General features: G+C 36.3%; 1 protein-coding gene across 2 annotated transcripts in view; it reads right to left on the bottom strand.

Moving 5' to 3' along the window:
- The window catches only part of LOC115217235 (leucine-rich repeats and immunoglobulin-like domains protein 3), a 130,451-nt gene continuing 105,712 nt past the window's right edge, over positions 1–24,739 (bottom strand). The window contains exons 14-20 of one of the 2 annotated variants that reach the window (XM_029786876.2): positions 23,473–23,609; positions 21,522–21,696; positions 20,080–20,361; positions 18,508–18,960; positions 14,076–14,195; positions 5,271–5,609; positions 1–2,789 (exon numbers count right to left, since the gene is read on the bottom strand). In XM_029786876.2, coding sequence (XP_029642736.1) covers positions 2,245–2,789; positions 5,271–5,609; positions 14,076–14,195; positions 18,508–18,960; positions 20,080–20,361; positions 21,522–21,696; positions 23,473–23,609 — 2,051 coding nt within the window. In that variant the 3' untranslated portion in view covers positions 1–2,244. The remainder of the gene's footprint in view (positions 2,790–5,270; positions 5,610–14,075; positions 14,196–18,507; positions 18,961–20,079; positions 20,362–21,521; positions 21,697–23,472; positions 23,610–24,739) is intronic. The other variant, XM_029786877.2, reaches the window with a different exon arrangement.

The following is a 24,739-nucleotide window of genomic DNA, read 5'->3' on the forward strand; positions in this document are numbered from 1 at the left end:
CATGTACTTTTCTTTTCCAGATCCACCACAAGGATTCAATCATTTTGCTTCATTTTCATTTGTTTTTAGCTGGCTTATTTCACTTTTGAGAGATGAACTGACTTAGTCATCCACTAACGAGTATACTCACAGTTTAAACAGACTCTTTGGTAAGGGAGGACTTGGTTGTTGGATTGGGCTGGGGTGGGTGTTAGAGCAGAAATGGTTGAAGGAATTAGTGGACGGTACTTAATGGCTTGGTACAAATTTATTCTGAAGATTCTTTAGCACGTGGTCTGAAACATTTATTATACCCACCTACCCAACTCTTCAAATTAAAGAATAACAAAAAAAAAAAAAAAAAAAAAAAAAAAAAGTTAGTTAAATAAAATTTTTCATCCTTTGTTTACCTTTTGAAAATAAAATAAATAAACAAAAAAAAATATTTTTAAAAGCTGCTAAAGTACATTTTGACATCAGCAACATCATCCAAGTAAACACAATCGAACCATCTCAGATATTGGTCTTGTTTGATCCTATGTCATTAGGCATCACAGTATGTGTGTGTGTGTGTGTCGACATTAGGCACTATACTAGTGAAGGTATGGTAGGGGGGAACTGACTATTGAGCTCTGCACCTGGACTGTATGTATGTGTGTGTGCGTCTGTGTGTGTGTATATATATATATATATAATATATATATATATATGTGTGTGTGTGTGTGTGTGTGTGTGTGTGTGTTGAAAATTTTAAACTATTTTGTAGAGCCAAAACAATGTGAGATATAAGAAATGAGAGTAGTCAATGGTTCATACTTTTATCTTGTATTTTGATATTTCGAGGTTAAAACCCCTTTTTCAAGAAATTTTCAGAGATTTAATGTTTTGAGCTGGTTTTTCTGATCTGCAATACAAATCAATGAATAAGATTAAAGGATAAAGAACCTTCCTGAGTAATATAGACTCATAGGGCCGATTTCCAGGTGTCTGTGGCATATATATTCTTCCACCTTGATGAGATGACAGTTCATTGCAGGGTTATTCATTTTCACCAGCTTAGTGGACTGGAGCAACATGAAATGAAGTGTTTTGTTCACTAACACAACACATCACCCAGTCCAGGAAATGAAACCACAATCTTGCGATCATGAGTCCAACATCCTAACCACTAAGCCATGCACCGCCACACAAACTAATATCTTATATTTCTTATAACTTGCATTCTTTTGGCTCGTTTTTTTTTAAATCAAAAGCTTTTTAATCTATATCAGACAATGCTTCATGTAAACTATACTACTCTAATATATGTGTGTGTGTATTGAATGTCTCCTAAGTAAAAGGCTTTGCATCAGTTTCCTGATATGATGGTGCAGGTGTAAAAACAAAAAAGCTCATGGATAGGATGCCAGTCACTTTAGGTAAGACATTCAGTAAAAAAAAACCTGGTATCTGTTATTCATAAAATGGTGAAGGAGGATTAATGTAGAGTGAAGTGTTACTGTCCTTATGAAAAAAAAAAATACAATAAAGCACTCCAGCAGTGAAATTTGAACTCTTTGACCCACACAGGGGTCAGCCAAATATTTGTACTCATACAGCCATTGTGCAGCTCCTTTATATAACACACATACACAAGCACAAACAGGAAAGAGATGGTTGATGGTGGGAAGGTGGGTGCCAGTTAAAAAAGAAAACAAACAAAAATTGCCTTATTTTTTTCTGAATTAAGGTGGGTAGATGGGTGGGGGGTGGGGGATAAAATGGAAATTAAAGAAAAGAAACAACAACATAAACACCCCTGCCACTGCCGCCATGTCCAGTTTTTTTCCCCCACTTCTTATTTTGCCATATTTGCCTATTGAAATACCCTGCTCAAACCATCAAACATTTATGGTCTTTACCCAGATATAGAATCATTTTCTTTGTTTTCCTTTTATTTATTGTTCTTTTTTTAATATCTTTTCTTCTTCTTCTCTATCATCCTCATCATCATCTTCATCAACTATAATTTAAAAGGAGAGGAAGGGGGGATGAATAAGAAACAACAACAACAAAAAAAAGTTTTCAATTTTGTAAAACATCACAGCTCTCTTTTTCTTTTGAAAGAATGGAGACCTACATTACAACTGTAGGAGACCAATGTATGTATGCTTGCATGTATGAGTGTGTCTGTGTATATATGTATATATATATATATATTTATATATAAATATACATGTTATATATATATGTTGTCCCCACCCACCCACCCACTTAATGCCACCATCAAACATCAAAAGTCCAGTTATCTGTGGTAGAGAGACTGTGTTGTAAATTGTTCAATGTAGGATCCATGCCATGGTACTGTAGTTGTTGTTGTTGCTGTTGTTGTTGTGAATGCAATGGAATGGTTGCAGAGGATGATAAATGATTTAAGTCTGTTCTTTGGCTTGGAAGAGATGAAGACAGCAAAGGTGTCTGCTGTGTTGCAGTTATTGTTGTTGCTGGTGTTGTTGTTTTTGATAAAGATGACGTTGATGAAGATGAAATAGAGGATGGATGACAAGGTGGAGATAGTTGTTGTTGTTGTTGTTGCTGTGAATGTAACTGTTGTTGTTGTTGTGGTAATAAGTGTTGTTGCTCTGGTGGGAGGTCTGTGGGCTCAGCTGACTGCTGTTGTCTTGACGACGATGGTGATGTGGAAAGAGTCTCGTAGGGGGGAGGGGGAGGTATATTTACAGTTTTGTCAAGACAAGATGGCAGAGGAGAAGAACTGGGTCGGTTGTGGAGGTAATTGGATGAAGGACTTTTGCACTGGACTTGTGGCATCACTGAAAATAGATTTGAAAAAAAAGAAAAAAAGATCAGTTGGTCGTAAAATGAAACGTTTAAAAATATTTCAAATATTTTTTAAATGGATGGAAACCATCAACAATGGTAAAAAAAAAAAGTTATGTCAGAATAACAAAGTGAGTTAGCTCCCTTGAATAATGAAGTTAAAATGCCGAATGTTTTCTCTCACACTATTAAATTCTACAACTAATTAGGTTCACATACTGATTACTAATAAGGATTACTGACACTGGAACATAGCTACACATTTTTAAAGGAACGATGAAATATAGTGTCAAATGGTCGGGATAACCTCAGCAAAATGAGACTAGTTTTCTTGTCTGCTTAGCAGTTTAAAACTGTGATAGTTATAGCTATCACTGGCAAATTTGCAGAACTTTTGCTTAATTGCTTTAGGTACCTATGTAGTCATGAGCAAGCATACACAACAACTCAGTCTTCCCACACCTGGTGGGTAGATTTGGAAGAACATAAAGTGGATTGCTAAGAAAAAAGAAAAAGAAAAAATACATGTCATCCAGTCATGGAATTGAACTCATGGCCTGATTGTGAGCTCAACACTTTAACCACTAGGCTATGTTGCTTCACAGTCTGAAACTATTTTATCATCCTCACTTAAATTGGTAAAGACAGGTATTTCATGTCATTCCTAAATATGACGTGTTCTAGTAACAAATTAATGAGAATGCAGCAAAAATTGAGGAAAATGTGTGAATAATAATAAAAATAATTACAGTTTGCAGAAATATTTAGTAAATACAGGCAGCAGACCAGAAATTGTGAAGGAGAGCAGTAGGTAGGAGTTGATCTAAAAGATTCTAAGTACTTGGTTGGTTCTTTATATTTTCAACCCGCCAGTGAAATGTGGAGAGATTTGAGGTCAGAACGTAAAGGGAGATAACTACATACCGCAAGGTATTTTAAACAGTTGAAGCTTTGATTCCGCCAGTCACTGCCTAATTACATTGTAGGACACATACCAAACTAATTGATAAAGGAGGATTAATCAAAACAATACTTAGGATAATCCTTCAATTTTTCTGGTCTCTAATGTTTACACTTGTAGAGTTGAGAAAGAAATTACCAGAAAATTTATAGAATTTCTTCACAGAAATAATGTTGCAATTGAATATCCATCCATCTATTTTCTCCACAAGGATAGCCTTCAGGAACCTCTTCAGTAGGATCTTGTCAAAAGCAACCATCATTACACTTTCCAGTTGAATTCCCAAGCATAACCAACAGAGACTGTGGATATTATCAAACCATTTAATTCCTGGTCTACTCCCAGATCTTCCTGCCAGTTGGCTCAGCTTGAAGCATCCGCCATGCAATCCTTTCCTATGACATTCTAATTGCATGTTCAGAGTACAAGAGCTGCGACCTCTCAATGTGGCGTAGCAGCTTGACCCTGATCACTGGGCAATGCATCCGGCTGAATAATGTTACTCTGGGGATTCTTCAGAGCAACACCATTTCAACCGCAATTGAATATTCCACACAGAAACAATATTGTGGACGAAACTGCTGGCAAGCAGAATGTAATGGACTGAGTTATTGATGAGTTGAATAAAGTACACTTTGCTTTCATCATCATCATTTAACGTTCCTTTTCCATGTTGGCATGGGTTGCATGTTTGACTGCAGCTGGCGAGCCGGAGAGCTGCACCAGGCTCCTGTCATCTACTTTGGCATGGTTTCTACAGCTGAATGCACTTCCTAATGCCAACTACTTTACTGTGTACTGGGTGCTTTTCATGTGGCGCCAGCAACAGCAGGATTACCAAATAACTTGTAAGACAAAAGACCTCTTAGTTGAGAGACGGCATGGAACTGAGGGAAGTGGCAGTGTGCTCGGCAAGAGGTTAGAATATGACAGGACAGAGATAGTCATCTTGCTATAGAGGAGATACCTGGCAACACACCAAATGGTAATTAAACAAGGGTGTTGTTAACAATAGCTCTCTACTTTAGAAAACTGAAAGAAGGAGTAATTTCTTCAACAACTAAATGATCATGGAACACCAAATCTTTTCTTCCAAGAATGTTAACTCTGAAATTTTATTGCCAGCCACGTTTTTCTATATTGAGCTTTATTTGATAACCAGTTGATCTAGCAAGCTGGGCCTCATATCAGTGAGGGGGGCTGGTGCGAAATGATGCCGTCGAGAGGTAGGCCCCGATACAGCGCTCATTCTCTCCTGATGACCCCATACACTTGCTGGCTTCCAGTATGCAGAGTTTTTGACTGGTAGCACTTACATGTGCAAGTTGTTTGCAAGACAACACTGTCTAAATTGTATATCAATCATATCTGTCTGATCTGAGTTATTGGCCTCTCCCCTTCTTTATGGATGAACCATAAAAGAAAAAAAAACCCAGTAAAATCCCTTCAAAAATATATATCCGAGTATGATTTTATTGCAAGTGAAGTATGAAGCAAAGTATAGGGTACAAACCTTGATCAGTCTCCCACGAAGTTCCAGGTGGTTGAGAACCATGATATCTGTCTGCAGATAAACTTTCTGGGCCTACCCTGAGGTAAGCTCTGCGCAAACTAGCTGGTGGTGTTCCTGGTAAAGCAGGGAATCTGTGTATCCTTTCAACAGAATCAGGTGGGCAGTCACTGTCAACGAGGCTGTCAGGGCACGATGTCTGTGGATGGAAGGTCTGCATTGTCGAGTGATTGGTGGAATGTTCTGCAGAGTTGCCGCCTGTATGAGTACTGCTAGTGCTGCGAGAACTCTTTAAAGTGTCACTCTCACTGTTAGGGCAATGTAAACTGGATATACTATTACCTGCCACAAAAAGAAATAGTACAGAATGTTAATTAACAGAAACAAAATTAATTAATACAAATTAAAATGCAAGGAGCAACTGTTATGAAATCAATCAAGTACTTGGGATCTTACTGTAGTAACCAACTTTTGTTGTTGAGGAGCTTGAATAAGGGAAAAAGAGATAGAGAACAAAAATACCCTTATGTGTCCATGGTAGCAGTTTCTCTTTACTATCCTTTGTTGTGGAATTATGTTAATTTTTGCACCTGCCTTTTTCTATGTTGGCACAGGTATTTATGTACACACACCAGACTCCAAAATGAAGCTGGCTGAGTAAAAACCAGGATAATTCTTACTTTATTTTCAACCCTGTTGCATCTTGAAAACCAAAATTTCTGCTATATCATATCCAGAGGTCGACAAATTCCTCCGTTGGAGTTTAAGCTTCAGTCATTAGTCTGGATCTTCTGCTTAATATCTAATTTTTTTTTAGATACAAACATTAACAAAGACTATATTCTTCTCAAAAGTAATCACATTGGAAGATTATCTTGTGTGTGTATATATGAACCCTTTACAAATGTACTGGAGCCAATGTTGAAGGCAGTACTCTGCCTCAGCTTAAATGGAACCAGTAAAAGGGTTCACACATATGCATAGACACATTTGGTCATGGGTCACAAAGGATCTTATTTAATAAATGGTTTATTCATCATTTTGAGTCCTTTATTTTGAGAGCAGCTTCAAGTTCATAACTGGTCTCTCAAATTTTTGTGTGAGTGTGAGTGAGTATATGTTGATTTGAATGTGTAAATAACGTAACATTTAAATATGAACTTCATCTTGAAGCCAACCGTTTCTGTAGACTAAAGACAAGTTGTGAACAAAATTTGGGTATGAAAGACATTTCGGCTGTCTAAGGAATGGCCATGGGTGGGTGGGGGGACTGCTTTGACAAACTTGACTAAAATTATGGGATGTAGTATGAAAAATACTGCATAGAGAGGTGTGTGCATACATGAGAGAGAGAGAGAGAGTGGGGGGGGGCATGAATGTTTAGTTTAGCTAAATTCTGAAAATAAATCCCAAAGTCCAGAGGAGTGAGAGGAGGATACCAAATCCTATAATAACAATTCTGTTGTGAAAGCTGTTAGTGCTTCCTTCTCTCTTTCTCTCTCTCCCCCTCTTTCCCCTCCACCCTTCTTAACCAGCAGCTGCTAACATGTGTGGAGGGAAAGTTGCTAAAACTATTTTCTTTTGGTGGGGAGATTTTTTTTTTCTTTTTCTTTTTCTTTTTTTTTTTGGATTTTCATGCTCAGAAAAAGAGGGAGATAGACAGAAGGTTAGGGCACGAGGAAGGGCCAATAAGGAGGGGTGGGTGGGAACAGCAAAGAAGAGGTGTAGATGAGCAGGAGGCGGGTGGGTGGGATGGATGATGTTGGAGCAGGGGGGAGGAATTCCTTCATTGTTGAATCCCTCACCAGAACAACCTTCTTCATCCAGTAGCAACAAACATATCTGTTTATCCTTTAACCATGTGATGTTAGAAAGAAAAGGGCTATGAAAAGAAAGAGAGTGGAGTTAGGGAATTGGTGGTGAATGAGTGGGGAATGAAGCAAAGAAAGACAGGGGAAGAAAGCAAGGGTGTAAGAAAAAAAAAGAAAAACAAAAACAAAACCCCTTGATTAGGCTGTGATATGTTTGTTACATAGCTTCCAATATAAGTAAAGGGGCTTCAGTGTGGTAGTAGCAATAACAGCTGTGATAGTAATGATAGAGATAGTAGTAGTAGTAGTGGTGGTGGTGGTAGTGAAAGGGTAGTGGGTGTCGTGAGATGTGAGAGATGGGTTGTGGAGAGAGAGAGAGAGAGAGTGAGAGAGCGATGAAAGGATGCTTCCAGAACTAGCAGAGTCTGCGGTGAGACGAGAAAGAGCTGGCTCCTGTTTTCCTAGTTATGGTTCCGCGGACAGTGTTTTGTCAGGCACTCGATCAATAATACAGATATTGCCACAAATATTTAAAAAGTAAATAATGAGCAGAAAGTTGAGGAAACTTTAGTGAAAACAGAAAAAAAGGAGATGAGGAATTTGCAGATTTCTTTTAGTAAAACAAACGTTTATGTAGAAAGATAAGTTATCTCTAACTGACTATCTCTATATCTATCTGTGCATCAATCTATCTACATGTAAGTATTTGTACATCACTATGTATGTATATATATACACACACACACATTTCTCAATATATATCTTCCTCTCTCATGCACTCGTGTGTATATGGTATGCATATAAGTATCTCCCACATTACATATGCCTACACACATACATATATATATATATATATATATATATATATATATATATATATGTATGTATGTATATTGAGTCAAAACAATTTTATAAAAATAAAAGTCAATAATATTATATTTAAAAAATAACAACCAACATTAAACCAGTGTTTTGCTAATCAAAATATACTAAGCAGAAATAATAATAATGATAATAATAATAAATGTCAGAATTAAAGATGAAAAGTTATTTTTATGGCTTTTCCATAAGAAAATAACAGAATAAGTGAAACAGTCCCAACAAAAAGAATGGAAACTAGGTCAGCAAGACAAACATTTGCAGAGAACTTGCCATTCTATCAATAATGCCAATAATAATCGTAATAATTTTTAAGATAGGCACAAGGACAGTCAAAGTCAATAGCAATGATAATGATAATTCTTTCTCCAATAGGTAGAAGGATTGAAATTTGGGGGTTGTGGCTTGTTGATTACATTGATCCCCAGCATTCAACTGGATTTGGAATGTAAAGCTGAAAACAAATGCCACTAAGCATTTTGTCTGGTGTCCTCACTGTCAGTTTGCTGCCTTAACAATGATAATAATAATAATTTCAAATTTTGGCACAAGGCCAGCAACTGGTATTTATTTTATCAACTCCAAAAGAATGAAAGGCAAAGACAACCTTGACAGCATTTGAACTCAGAATGCAAAGATAGATGAAATGCCGCTATGATTCTACCAGCTCGCCACCTTAATAATAACAATTGGGAGAAGGGACTAGTCGATTACATCGACCCCAGTGTTTCACTGGTACTTATCGAGCCTGAATGGATGGATGAAAGGCAAAGTCCACTTCAGTGGAATTTGAACTCAGAACATAAAGATAGGCAAAATGCCACTAAGCATTTTGCCTGGAGCACTAACAATTCTACTAGCTTCTTGCCTTAATAATAATAATTCCTTATATAGGCACAAGGCATAGGACTTTGGGATTTGACAAACCCAAAACTTGAACTGAATTAACCGAATATCACAAACATTTTGTCAATCAGTAACTCCTTCAATTATTCCAGTCCAATATCCAGAATGACGGATTGACTGAATTTTGCAAGTATTGGGTGGGATGGAATGCCCTGTGAAATCTATTCCAGCTCTTTGTATTCAGAACTGTATAGACACTGTCTTTCCCTTGGGTAGTGTTTAGCCTTCCGCACATAAAAAAAAAAGACACCTTGTGAGGACAGCACCTTGCAGAGGAACTTCCTGGTGGTACAGATATTCAGACCAACTACGGTGAACAACAAAGGGCTTTAGCATTTTAACTGCTTTGCAAACTTTATCATTATGCAGCAAGGTCTTGGATCATAATAATGTTGTTACACAGAATTTTAATGGATGGTGTTTCAATTTGAATATGAGTACTTAAAAATAGTAGTGAGACTGGAAGGGTTAAGCACTAACTTTAAGTGTAAACTTCTTCCCAACCCTATACCAACACATGTTGGTATCAAACAGTCTTCACACACAGGTTTGTTCCAGAAGTAACATTAAGATGTGAGGAACAGTACAGGTTCACTTCATAAATTTCAGCAAGTTTTGAAGACATACACACTCATATTATGGAGAGAGAGAGATAGAGATAGAGAAAGAGAGAGAGAGAAAGAGATCAACACACACCAGTCTCAGATTCAATACAGGAACTTCATATACTGAAAACAGCTCAGAAAAAACAAGTGGTGAGCAAGGTAACCAAGTGACATTAACACACACACACACACAATATATATATATATATATATATATATATATAATAAATTAATATATATGCATGTGTGTGTGCATATATCCCCACACATACACAGATGTACTTTTTTGATACACACCTTCTGCTGTGGTGAGAATTTATTTAACATATCTATCCATAGACATATATCTGTGAGTGTCTGTATGTATGCACATATGTATTTGTGTGTGTGTGTGTGTAAAGATAGATATCCGTGTGTGTATATACACGGTATATATATATAATATATATACACCCTCCTACTTCCTTTTATTTATTTATTTTTATCTTTTATTTTCTAAAATAACACCCACACCCAGAGCCAAAGACCTTTAGTATTCTACAATGACATCCAGTTAGTTCCTTGTGGAAAGGGAAACAGGAGGGCATGAGTGGAGAGGGAAGCAGTAGAAAGACCCCCAAAAGAAATGAGGGGTGGGGACTCACTATAAATAAATAAATAAATATTGTAAACCATGGAGTGTTAAGTAAATGTTGACTTTTCATTAGTGATATTCCAGAGAATTCTCCAGGTGTTTGCCTGCAAGAGGTCAAAGAGGGGCTTGAGAGTAAAGGGAGTGGGGGAAAGAAAAGAATGGAAGAAAGAAGTAAACAAATATAGAAGTGTGAAGTTAATAACCAAATACTGGAAGTGAGTATAGAGGGGAGGGGAAGAGGGTCTGAATGAAGCTTTGAACCTTGGTCAAAAAAAGGTGAATACAGACACTGAGTTCAGTCACCAAATACTATCATCATCGTTTTCATCTTCATCATCTCCGTCCTCGCCCACTTTTTGGAGTTCGGTTGCAAAGCTAGTGAAATGTAAGTTTATTGGAAATCTTTGTGAGAAGTTTGATAATAGCTACATTATTTCACAGAGTTAATTAGAAGATGAAACCATAAATAGATCGCTTTGCAACTACATGGTTTTGAGTTCAGTCCTACTGCATGGCACCTTGGATGAGCGTCTTCCACAATAATTTTAGACCAATCAATATTTTATGAGTGAATTCGGTATATAGAAACCTATCATATATATATATATATATATATATATATATACACACATCACCATCATCGTTTAACGTTCGCTTTCCATGCTGGCATGGGTTGGACGGTTTGACTGTGGACTGGTGAGTCAGAAGGCTGCACCAGGCTCCAATCTGATCTGGCAGAGTTTCTACAGCTGGATGCCCTTCCTAATGCCAACCACTCTGAGAGTGTAGTGGGTGGTTTTATGTGCCACTGGCATGAGGGCCAGTCAGGTGGTACTGACGACGGCTATGCTCAAATGGTGTATTTTATGTGCCACCAGCACAGGAGCCAGTCCAGCGGCACTGGTTTAAATGGTGTTTTTTATGTGCCACCTGCACAGGAGCCAGTCCAGCGTCACTGGAAACGACCTCATTCAAAAGTTGTTTTTCATGTGCCACCGGCATGTATATTTATCTTTGCATCTATATTTGCCCCCATCTATATTTGCATCTATATTTGCCCCATTTGCATCTATATTTGCTTGACAACCAATCTTAGTTTGTTTACATCCTTGTAGCTTGGCAAAAGTGACTGATAGAAGAACCAGAGTCTTTGGATATACTTCTATCATATTCCTATCAATTTAATTCTATTTCTGGATTCCTTTTTAACTACAATTAAATCTCATATGTTAATAAAAGAACAAAAAAAAAAACCCAATTATTTTTGTTTTAATCTGAAGACTTATGTATTCAAGAGAGAGCTGTCAAGCACTTCAGTTGGGCAACATTCCATAACAAATAGTTTATTACTATTGAATGTGTTTTAATAGTCAGGACAGATACAACAATTATTTCAAATTTGGTTGTTAACCAAATCTGTAATCATCAATGTAAAATTTATTTACATAGTCTTCAAGTAGAAAGAAAGACAACAGTCAAATAAATCTGAGTTATTGACTGATATGTGATCAAAGGGAATGAGCTGCAATGTTTTCTCTCCACCAATGCATAACTATATTGTATATATATATATATAGTAATGCTGAGTTTACTGAGAAGAGGAGGGCACAGGTGGAGCAGGTTTATTTAGGTTCAACAAGACAATGAATTACAACATATAACTTACATAATAAGTGTATCTGTCACCGGCATCAGTGGGGTCAACCGGTCAGCAGATTGAACCAATGAGGAAAGCTCTATATAGCAGCTCAGTTGGCTAAAAATAGTAGTCAAACAAACTATTGAAAACTATGTCTCTTTGTTGAATGAATAGTGTAGTGCTTAGTGATAGGAGATAAACCATGAACTTCTTCCTCCATTCATTTGGTTTTAACCCTTTAACGTTTAAACTCGTCATATCCTACCCAAATATTCTATCTGTTTTATGTTCAAACTAGTCAGATCTGGCTTCTCACACCTACCTTACAATGTCATTCTAAAAATATGCAATCACATCAAAATTTCAAAGCTATAAGACAATAGCATGATTAATTCAAAACAATGTGAGTAAAATAAGCATCCCATTTCACAGACTATTCTGAGTGATGAAGGGTAAAACTGACCGTTGATTCAACCAACTACACCTCTGTTTTAATCTTTAACAGTTTACTGATTCTCAAAAACATTATTCTAAGCTCTCAAGCAGCACTGAGTTTCAGCCTGTATAATAGCCCATGCCAATACTGAACTCTCCAAAATGTCCTTTTTCAGACTTTAGTGTTCAGCTATCAAAATATAACTCACTGAAGAGATTACAGAAGGTGCATCGTGGTATCGGAAGGTGAGATACGAGCAATGCCGTATCAATACTGTTAGATCAAATATCTCACTCTTAGCTAAACAAGACCTTGTTTAATAACAGCACCACCAACAACAACAACAAATTATTGTTGATTGTATTTTTTAAGAAGTTTCAGATCTTCTCCATTGCCTTGCTTGCAATACAACATTAACAAAGAAACTTTTACAGATTTGTTTCTTTGACTCAATATGACAACCAGATCTCCCTTTATTGAGCCTTCTTCCATATTTCAAATGGTGACCACCTCAAGTCCCTTCTGTCATCTATTCTGCATTGAATCTTAGAACAATTGTTACAAACAATAAAGACACAACCAGAATGAGAATCAAAACACACTGATTCTTGAGAGCCAAGAACAGGAGAAAAAAAAAAAAACCTTTACCAAATATCCTAGCCCCCTTTATTTGAAGAAATTTCTTAACTTTATCTTTGTCTGAACAACAACTATTAACCATGGAAATATAATTTCAGTCACTGAGTAATATAATTGGAATATTTTGTCATTCCTCACCACAACAAATGTGTGTGTGTATGTGTAATTATGTATATATTTATCTGTCTCTCTCTCCCCATATATAAATCATTATCATCAATAGTTTAACGTCGACTTTTCCATTGACTTGCTGTAAAGACAACACTTTTTATATCTCATAGATTTTGTGAAACAGTTTAGGATATCAAGTTTTGAATTAAATTTAACCAAAATTTTTTTTGCCTACTAACTGTTATGTCATCCATTAAACATTGTCAATATGTCTCCAAAATAAGCAAAAAAGGAAGAAAAAATTACACTTTATAAACAGATTGATTTATTGTCTTTGTGACACTAAAAATACAAAATCTCTACTGTTTGTCAGTTCTGATTATTAGAAAATCTAATAACAGACTACCTATTATAATCATATCAATCTACCACCAACTTTATGCCAACCTCTCCACCTCTATTGATTATGTGTAAGTGTAGAAGCATACATATATACACAGACATCTGTACACATCATATGTACACGTACACATGCACACACACACATTGTATTCGGTTTGGAAGATTCTTGAAGTGAACTCGTGAGCTGAAACAGAATTTTACTGTCTCTCAAGAGGGTCATTATGCCAATAATAAACACACACACTGGCCCCGTTTCATTTCTGTTATTATCATTAATCAACTAGTTAACCATTTGACAAATTAACTAATCGGTTGTTTGATTAATTGTTTGGTCAATCAATCAATCAATCAACTAGGTTCATCAGAGTCCTTTTATCATTATTGCTGACCGCATCAATGATGTATCCTATCTACTCCAGATCTGTCCTGGAGCCAATTCACTAATTGATTGACTGAACAATTAACCAAATAACTGAATAGTTAAATACACACACACACACACATGTATATATAAGTATATATAGATATTATAGATACACATACATATATGTAAATGTGTGCATATGTGTGTACATGTACACACACATATATATATATATATATATAAACATTATATATATAGATACACATATATGGATTGGTATCAAGATATCTTGAATGTGGTGAAGCAAGATGGAAATAGCAAGAGAAGATAACTGATGTTATGTAACTGGGAAAGTAAGGGAATTCAGTTGTGAAGTACTTACTTGCCCCAGCAAACTGATATTGATATCCAGACACAGTGAGATGGGCATCACTAAAGCCTCCATCCTTATCGGCAGCAGAGTTATACCCTGAGCTGGCCACTTCAGGTAGAGTGGTCTCATCTACAAACATGATTAGAAGTGGAATTTAAATAGATGACTACCAAATGACAGTGAGAAGGAAGGGAGTCGGCAGAGAGAATGAAGCAGTTATGGCAGCTAAAGCTTAAGGAGACTGGAAAAGGTGTTAAGGTGAGAGGTTTTCCGGTAAGGACTATTTGATATTAGTCGCAGATGATAAAGAAAAAGTTGTTAAAGGGTTCCGATAATAGGCTTTATATTTGTTTTTATTCAACACTTTATAAATATGAAACCAGAATAAAAAAAGTGTGCATGAAACTGCTTATAGAACTTAAACTATGCTAATCTTTGCACCAAAATAACGAAGCACACCCCTTCCCACTCAAGTCAGTGCCTATAAAGTGCCAGTATGCCAGTAACAATATTTATCTCTCTCTCTCTTCTACTACACAAAGTCTCTGCTATTTCATAGAGCTTAACTCTTGGTTATATAAAGCTGTGTGAAGGTGCGTGGCTTAGTGGTTAGAGTACTTGACTCACAACTGTAAGGTCATGAGTTTGATACCTGGCAGCACGCTGTATCCTTGAGCAAGACAATTTATTTCACGTTACTCCAATCCACTCAGCTGGCAAAAATGAGTAGTATATGTAATTCAAAGGGCCAGTTTTGTCACACACTAAATCTACCTGAGAACTACATTAAGGTTACGTATGTCTGTGGAGTGCTCAGCCAGTTGCAAATTAATTTCAAAAGCAGGCTGTTCCATTGACTGGATTAATTGAAACACTCGTCATCATAACCAAGAGTGCCAGTTAGTTAATTCATAAAGCTGTATAACCATAACTTCATGCTTTCTTTATTCCTTTATTGTTCATCATTTAACACAGAAATTCTCAGTGTTGTTATGATTTTGTAAAAGACTTTCAGTTTTTTTACTAATAGTGATAAAATGTGTTACATTCTTAAAAGTTGAGTTACAAATTTTTTTTTTAATGCTTGACATAATTACTAATTTGCAACAGAAAACAGCAATAGTCAACTGGTGGAACTTCAAAAATATATCTATTACTTGCTGGGTGAGCAGATTACAGCACTTATCTGGCAAGAAATAAATATATGACTTGCATCCTATCAATATCAACATTTCTTCTGTTTTTAACTGGGCCTTATAATAATCTCTAACATCAAAAGCATTTTTCTTTTTTGCTACTTATATTCCATTCAACTGTCAAATAAGTTTTCCACAGAATTTTTACAATTGTTACAGAAAAACTTGGAAGTTCAATTGTCAAAGACAAAAAAAAACCTCTTAAAAATCCAGTTTTGAGTATATTTTGATATATTATATGTACACACTATCATGAAAACCAAGCAGAGCTTTAAGATTTTACTAATTAACCTCAGAAGTCAGAACTGAAACCTGGAGATTCAAGTTATATATTAACATATTGAAACAGATAAAGCTAATTTTGGGAAAAAAAAACTTATAATTATATAAGCAAATAATAGAATTGCTAAAGCAGTTGAAATTTACATCAGTAAACTGTTCACATGGTCACACTCAGTCTAAATATACTGACATATGTATCAGCTAATCACATGAAAAGTCAAATCTCACCAATGAGGATATAGCATGAGTCTTATGGAGCACAAGTCTTACATAAATTAAACACAAACACTGAAGAAAGTAAATGCCATAAAACTGTCTTTTGAATATCAAACAATGACTGATAAGTTATTGTTCTTTGGACCTGGCATTAAAACTGCTCTTGATGATGGTGATGGTTGTGGTAACAGTGGGTAAATTAGAAAGTTTTATGTAGAGAAAATACAGTTTGAAACTACCTCTCTCTAGCAACCCACATAGAATATACAATTATAAAACGATAACAAGTGTGATTAAATGAGACTGTGTTTGTGTGTGTGTGTGTTATGTAGGAGGAGTTTACAGGCAAGATTATGGGAAGAATGACAAAGAAAAGTGAGTCCGTGAGAAAATACGCCGAGAAAGCACTAGAAACAAGGGAATGAAAATTAAAATAATGTGGGAAATTTCAGAAGCTTTAAAGAGTAATAAAGTAGTAAAATGTGAAATGAGTCCAGTTTCAATGTGACTGAACAAACATTGTTTGGAGCTGATGAAGAACAAAAGAAATGAGAATGCGAAGAAATAATTTCTGTGAAGTGAGAGAAAAAACGAGTTTTGTTTGTTTCAAGATTTTCTCTTTGATTCAAGATATAATTAACATTAGCTCTCTTCTCTTATGAAACTGAAGTAAATGTTGAACAACAGATTACAAATGGTTTCTACTCATACTCATTTCTCTGATGACAAAATAACTTATTAAGAAAAAAAATGAGGGAAAAAAAAAAAATCTTTGAAAGACCCCTTAGATCATATGAAAAAAGAAAAGTAGTTATGTATATTACAGTATGGTGAGAGGGGGAAGTCACTTACTTAATATACATGCACAATATTAACCCAATAACAAACAGAACAGTGGAAGAAGGGTGTTAGGAGTACTAAATCAGAGTGTGTTGAACAACATACTAATAAGGTAATGTGGGATATGGTTATAAAATAAACACCATATGTTTACGTGACAGTATATTACTAAGTGTATTGTCAGAAAATATGAAAAAAAAGAAAAAGAAAAAAGAGAAGAAAAAAAAAGAAAGCAAGAGTGTGCAAGTAGCTCAGCCAGAGTATACATGTCCCTCCCTTATCGACATGAATGAGAGAGGGAACAGAATGAGGAGACAGGTAAAAAGAGATACCAAAAATAAGGAATGAACCATTTTGAGGAACAGAGAGAAAAAAAATAAAATAAAATAAAAAAAAATATAGTTTAGAATTAGGCAGAAGAGAAAAATGTCCCAATTATCATATTTTTAATTAAGAGGTGACAGCTAAAAGAGAAAAAACATGGTGGACTGGATATATTTTTTTTTTTTATAGCTGTTTCTGGAAATTTTTGTTGTTATTGTTTAGACCCCTCTCCACCAACCCCGGTGAAGTCAGATCAAAGGTTTTCCAACTGCGATGTGACATACTGCATCTAGGAGTACATTATTCGATATGCTCTTTACACCCTTCTTCTCCCCCCCCCCCACCAGATGGTAGGGTGTGATTTAAGGGGTACTTGGATGGTATTTATAGCAGGTTGAAAGCAAATGTATTGAAGCTCTCTCAATGACTTGTTTCAGATTATTTCAGAAAAGTTTGAGATTTGGAAGCAGACAGAGAGAAAAATATGTCTTAGAAGTCTAATTTAGATTTTTCAGTTAGGACCCCTCCAAAATAATATGGTGGATATTAGGGGATAATAATTTCTGATAATTTTTTTTTTAACTAATAAGAAAAATATACATATCCCCAGCATGATCGCAGTCAAATGACTGCAATAAGTATAAGAATAAAATAATATATATACATATATATATATATATATATATATATATATATATATATATATAGGTGCAGGTGTGGCAAGAAGTTTGCTTCTGGACCACATGGTTCCAGGTTCAGTCCCACTGCATGGCACCTTTGGCAAGTGTCTTCTACAATAGACTTGGGCTGACCAAAGCCTTGTGGTTGGATTTGGTAGAAGGAAACTAAAAGAAGTGTCAGACAGGTATGTGTGTGTGTTTGTCCCTCATCACAGCTTGACAACTGGTGTTAGTGTGTTTATGTTCCTGTAAACTAGCGGTTTGCCAAAAGAGACTAATAAAATAAGTACCAGGCTTAAAAAAGAAAGTCACAGCCTAATGACTTAATGAAATAAAAGATAAAATAAAAAAAGGGTATATAAATTCATTATACATGTGAGGTTAAGAAGCTCACTTCCCAAGTGAGCTTTCAGTGCCCTCTGCTATAATCTTGAGAGTGAATTTGGTAGACAGAAACTGAAAGAAGTCTGTTTTACACACACACATGTAGGTATGTTATGTGTGCATGAGCGTAACAGCGTTGTTGTTGTCACTTCTGTCAACGAATTGCCTGCTTGCTTTGCACCTTCAAATATGTGTAGAATACAGGATCACAGATTTGAAAGACAGAAAAGGGGTTGAAGACAAGAAGGGCATCTGGCTGGAAAACAATGTTACTTGGTTATTTTTGAAATTCTGGCACACATTCTATCAGTTCTTTTACCAAATCACTAAGTCACAGGGATACAAACAAACCAACACCAGTTGCAAGGGATGGGGGCATTAATACTGACACAAAGACACATGACTATGACAGAGTGTGCAGCTACTTTTCTGGGAAAATTGAAAATCAACCAAACTAACAAATACTTCTCAAGCTTTCAACCAAACTTTGAAAGATAAATTTAATTCTATGTATCTTACCTGTTGGTGTAGCACTGTATTCTTCTGGGCGTTTTCTGGTCTGGTAAATAATTATGACCCACACAAGTGAGGTACCGACTACAGAGCATATAACGGCAATAATAATAATACCAGTAGTGGTGCTGCTATTTTCTAGTCCATTATCACTGTATGCTGCAGGGTCTAAATTCCTTGATGAAGACACTATCAGTTTGGTAGTGCCACGTTCTAAGCCTAGTGTATTTGACAGTTCACAGGTGTATATTCCTGCATCTGATGTTACGGTATCCATAATTACCAATAGTTGATCACTTGCTGTGAAGTGATGCCTACGAGTTGGTCGCAATAAAATGTTATCTTTCAGCCAAGTCAGTTTAGGCTTTGGACTTCCTGATGCCATACACTCCAGTACCGTGGTTTCCCCAAGTCTGATAACCTTCTGTGGAATCATTGGTCGAGTGAAAGAAGGAATTTCTGTGAAGAAATTTTAGGAAATATTGAATGAAAACCAAACTAACAAATACAATTTCAACATCATATTTTAGATATAATTATTCAGAGAAAGGTAGCAAACTCATTTTCAAAAATTTAATACTACTGGTTTCAACTCTATGGTAATGGCCTACCACTGTCCTTTACTTTGCTCAACTTTATTATTTACAATTAACTGGACCAAGCTCAATATTTTAGTAGTATTTATTCTAGTGTCTGCAAAACCATTGTAGGCCCTCTTAGATAAATGAGGTTGAAGTCCAACCAGAGCAAAGAGTGAACCAGGAGTCAGGACTAATTTACTTGCAACAAAATGAACATTACTAAAGGTACGCAAGAACTAGGTGGTGGTGGTGGTATTAAGCCAGGTGTCATGTTACACTGACCACAAATTGAAAAGTGATTAAGTGACCACATCCACCTGAAAAGGAAAAGAAATTTGAATGGAAACACATGTTAGAACAAGGCTAAAGTTGAGCAAAATAAAGGATTGTTGATGGAGCATGTGGTAGGCCATTACCATAAAGTTGGAGCCAGGAGTATTAAATTCAGAATCAAGAAGATTGAAACTAAATACTGTAAAATATTTAGTTCAGTACTCTAATGATGTTAAATTATACTATTTGTTAATCTAAGATAAATTATGAAAGAATCTCTTGAGTGTTTCATAACAACAAACTAGGCTTCTCTGGAGAATTACTGAAGCAAAATCTTCTCCAATTTCTTTTCAAGTTGCAAAGACTATCCAAGGAGTTTAAGTAAACTGACATGTAGATAATCTAATAAGACAGATTTATATTGAGAGGGAGAGATAGAAGAAATGAAAAATATTATAAAAGATGGAAAATTCATTAAAATTTTTAATTAGGAGCAGGGAGGTTTCAAATAGAGAGAGGGGGGTAGGAAGAGAGAGAGAGAGAGATGAAAGAAAGAATTGATGAAAAGAGTAAAAGAAAATAAAAATAAGGAGCAGAAGAAAAAAATGAGAAGAGAGAGGAAATGGAAAATGAGGGGTAAAAATGACAAAAAAGAGGAGAATTAGAAAAAATAAAAATGGCTGAACTATAATCAAGAAAAAGCATAATGAAGAATGGTACAAACCTAAAACTTTTAGAGTAGCATTAACAGCTGCTGTTCCTGCTTCGTTAGTGGCAGTACAACTATATGTCCCTTCATCTGAGCTCTTGACTTTGACTATGAAGAAAACATCATCAGATGGCATGACAAGCATGCGTCTCTCATGGGCAGCAGGAAAATCATTGCCTCCATCTTTCTTCCAGGCTATTTGTGGTGGAGGTTGTCCAGAGGCAGCGCACTCTAGCCGTGCTATACTGCCAGACTTGACAGTCACATCTTCAGGTTTTTTCGTGAATGAAGGGTAAACTGCAAAAAAAACAACATACATATAGAAAGGAAGAACATAAAATTATAAGTTGAGCTTTTCTTTTCTATTTTTTTCTGACAAATGACTTCAGTTTCATTTTAACATTAACTCTATAAAAGGCGGCAAGCTGGCAAAATTGTTAGCAGGCTGTGCAAAATGCCGAGTGGCATTTCAACTATCTTTGTATTCTGAGTTCAAATTCCGCTGAGGTCGACTTTGCCTTTCATCCTTTCAGAGTTGATAACATGAGTTGAGCACAGCTTCAAGTAATTGACTTACTCCCTCCCCCGAAATTGCTGAAATCAATATTAACTCTACAAGTCAATGAGTGCATTTTCCATCCACCTCCAGGTGCCACTATATCATTATTACTCCTTTGTTCTAAAATCAGCTTTTCTATACCAACATATGTGTCACTGAGGAAGCCATATATTCACCTTTTCAGCAAGACACTCCTTCCTGTCCCCCTATAATACATTCACATCATTCAGTACTATACCCTACACAGCTGAGGGATCTTGTCATGCAGGTATTTGGCTTCTTCACTAAACAACACATACTACTCTCTGTAAAGTAAGTGGTTGGCATTAAGAAGGTTGTCAAGCTGTAGAAATCATGCCAAAAACAGACACTGAAGCTTGGTGCTGCCCTCCTGCTCATCAGTAGCTGTCCATCTGTCCAGAACATGGCAGCATGGAAAAAGAGACATTAAATGGTGATTATTACATATATATATAGGTGCAGGCATGGCTGTGTGGTAAGAAACTTGCTTCCCAACCACAAGGTTCTGGGTTCAGTCCCATTGCATGGCACCTTGGGCTGACAAAAAGCCCTGTCAATGGATTTAGTAGATGGAAACTGAAAGAAGTCTGTTGGATACGTGTGTGTGTGTGTATATATATGTGTGTGTGTGTGTTTTTGTTCCCATAACCTAGCAGTTCAGCAAAAGACACTAACAGAATAAGTATCAGACTTAAGAAAATAGAAAAGTCCTGGGGTTGATTTGTTTCACTAAAATGACTGAAACATGTAAAATAATAACAGAATACATACACACACACACACACATATATATATGTGTGTATATACTTGGGCAATATAGAGTGAATGTATGGCTGGTATGTATAAAATGAAAAGTAGAAATGAGACAGAAACTTACCATGTACAGAGATATTAGCTTTTGTAGAATAGGCAGATCCAAAATGGTTTGATATAATGCACTGGTATTTACCAGCTGTCTCATCTTGAACATTTTCTAAATGAAGCAGTGTGGTAAGATGTACAAGTTTTCCTTCCATAGATGTAAAGTTAAACATCTTTGGGTCCGTGAGAATCTAGAGGAAGAGAACAACATGTCAGCCATTAACTACAAACATTTAGGTTGATTTCTGGTTGGGATTTTTAGGGACCAGCTTCAGTAATACACAACAAAGTCACTAAATTAATAAAAGTACAATACACTGCTAACACAGCCTACTGAAGTTCAGTAATTGGCAAGATGAATATAATATTAGGTGCAGGTGTGGTAGTATGGTAAAAATCTTGCTTCCCAACGACATGGTTCCAGGTTCAGTCCCACTGCATGGTACCTTGGGTGTCTTCTACTATGGCCTTGACTGACCAAAGCCTTGTGAGTAGATTTGGTAGACAGAAACTGAAAGAAGCCTGTCATATATATATTTATATATATCATCATCATCATCGTTTAACGTCCGCTCTCCATGCTAGCATGGGTTGGACGGTCCGACCGGGGATCTGGGAAGTCAGAAGACTGCACCAGGCTCCAGTCTTATCTGGCAATGTTTCTACAGCTGGATGCCCTTCCTAACGCCAACCACTCCGTGAGTGTAGTGGGTGCTTTTTACGTGCCACCTGCACAGGTGCCAGGCAAGGCTGGCAACAGCCACGGTCGGATTGGTGCATTTTACGTGCCACCGGCACGGAAGCCAGTCGAGGCGGCGCTGGCATCGGCCACGAATACACACATAAGCATATATATATATATAGTGTGTGTGGGGGGTGCGTGTCTGCCTGTGTGTTTACGTCTCTGTAACTTAGTGGTTTGACAAAAGAAATGGATAGAATAAATAAAAGGGTTAAAATAAAAATAAGTATTGGGTTTAATCCATTTGATTAAAAATACTTCGAGGCAGTGCCCCAGCATGGTTGCAGTCTAATGACTGAAACGATTAAAAGGTATGTTTTCTTTAATAAGTGTGTGCATGCGTGTGTGGGGGGTGAATCACATTTTTATATACTTTCATATGAGGCAACAGTTGTAAAGGTTGGTGACAAGAATACAGGCTGGCCATATTTCATTCCACACGAACGAGGCTAGTGGAGAAAAACAGACAATAAACAAAACAAGACTAATGAAAGCATTGATCAAATCAGAAATTAAGGAAGAAGAATTTGCCTATGGTGCTGTGTAGTAGGATTGAACCCAGAATAACATACCTGCAAAGTAATTTCTTAATCAGGTAGCTATATCTACTTTATACGTTCACAATAGGAGTGGCTGTGTGGTTAAGAAGTTTGCTTCCCAACCACTTGGTTCTGGGTTCAGTCATGCTACACTGCACCTGGGCTGATTAAAGCCATTGTAGGTGGAAAATGAGAGAAGCTTGCTGTATGTACACATACAAATGTGTGTGTGTGTGTGTTTGTGTGTGGAATAGTGAGTCCTTGTCATGACATTAATCATCATCACCATCGTTTAGCGTCTGCTTTCCATGCTAGCATGGGTTGAACGATTTGACTGAGGACTGGCGAACCAGATGGCTGCACCAGGCTCCAATCTTGATCTGGCAGAGTTTCTACAGCTGGATGCCCTTCCCAATGCTGTTGCAAACAAGTATCACCATCATACATGCAGCTGTGAGGAAAAGTTACCCTTTTTGAAAACTGGTGACAGGAAGAGCATCCAACTGTAGAAAATCTACCTCAAAAAATCCTGTCCAAGTGGATATTAAAATAATAATGATGATGGTACCAGTACAGTTGTTGAAAAGGTAAGATTCCTTCAGAGAAGCACAGTATTATGCAAGAAATCTTTTGTTAAGAAACAAAATGAAAAAAATAAATAAATAAAATACTGGTTGTAATCGTACCATGCTGTCTTTCTTCCACTGGAACTTGGTGTCATAAAAACCACTGCTGACAGCACTGCAATTCAACGTCAGATTTTCTCCCTTCAGTGCTTTCTGTGACATAGGTTGACTAGTTATGACAGGTTTAGGAAAATCAGCTGCAAAATATGGAAACCCAATCGTTATATGGCAGTGTTGTTAATAAAGTGTAATAAAACAAAATAAAACATAATATTTTGATAATTCTGCTATGCAATAGATTTTATTAGCAAGTGTAAAACAATATACATTGTGTGTGTTTTATTTTTATTTATTTTGTTCTGCTACTTTTTAAAGAAACATAATAGCAACAATTAATAAGAGAATTTAATAAGATAAATATTCATAATTTTGGAAAACATTTTAGGGAAGAAATTATAATGATTGACCTGACCAAAATATATTACTGCTAAATAATTAAGTCTGCCTAGCATGGAACTATATACAAGAGCTGGTAGTTATTTTACCAACCTTGAAGGGATGAAAAGGAATTCACTTTATACAGGATTTGAACTCTCAATGTAAAATGATATAACTAAATATCACAAGGTACTCTAGTGTTTCAGCTAGTCATATGAGACAGAGGGACAGTGAGGTTTCAGTTGCTGGTCTAAGGTAAAATAAGAAGTTAAAACCCTACAGCCAAGGCAGATAACTCACTAAAATATCTGACTGATTACCAATAATCACAAAATCCACAATATGACACAAGCGTGCAGCTGCACACACACACACAGTCTCTCTCTCTCTCTCTCTCCACTATTACATATATTCTTACTTTCATACAATATAAATATAGAACCTACAAATTAAGAGACAAACAGACAAACCTGGAGTTACGACAGAAGGACTTTGACAAGCCTAACTGACTGATTCATTAATTGAACAATTAATCAAATGATTGACTAGTTAATAGGTTATGTTTGCAGAATGACCCTCCCAAGATACAACAAAATACAAATAGCTAATTTTTCTGCAACCATCTTACCTATGTGATCACGGAAACTAGTGTAGCGAGCAGCAAGAAAGTCATAAAAGGCAGTAATATGACGTAATGGTCATGTTGCCCAAACAAGCATAATAGTTGGTTTCCCATTGGTTAAAATTACTGCCCATATTTGTCAAAGAGAATTCTTTCACGAAATACAGTTTTTAGAATTCAGGTATGAGCAGTTATGAAAACCCTGATTTGGGGGGAATTAATCACGCCAGTGATTTTTGGTTATCACTAGACTTCACGACACTTATA

This window comes from Octopus sinensis, linkage group LG11, assembly GCF_006345805.1.
Source record: "Octopus sinensis linkage group LG11, ASM634580v1, whole genome shotgun sequence".
NCBI lineage: Eukaryota > Metazoa > Mollusca > Cephalopoda > Octopoda > Octopodidae > Octopus > Octopus sinensis.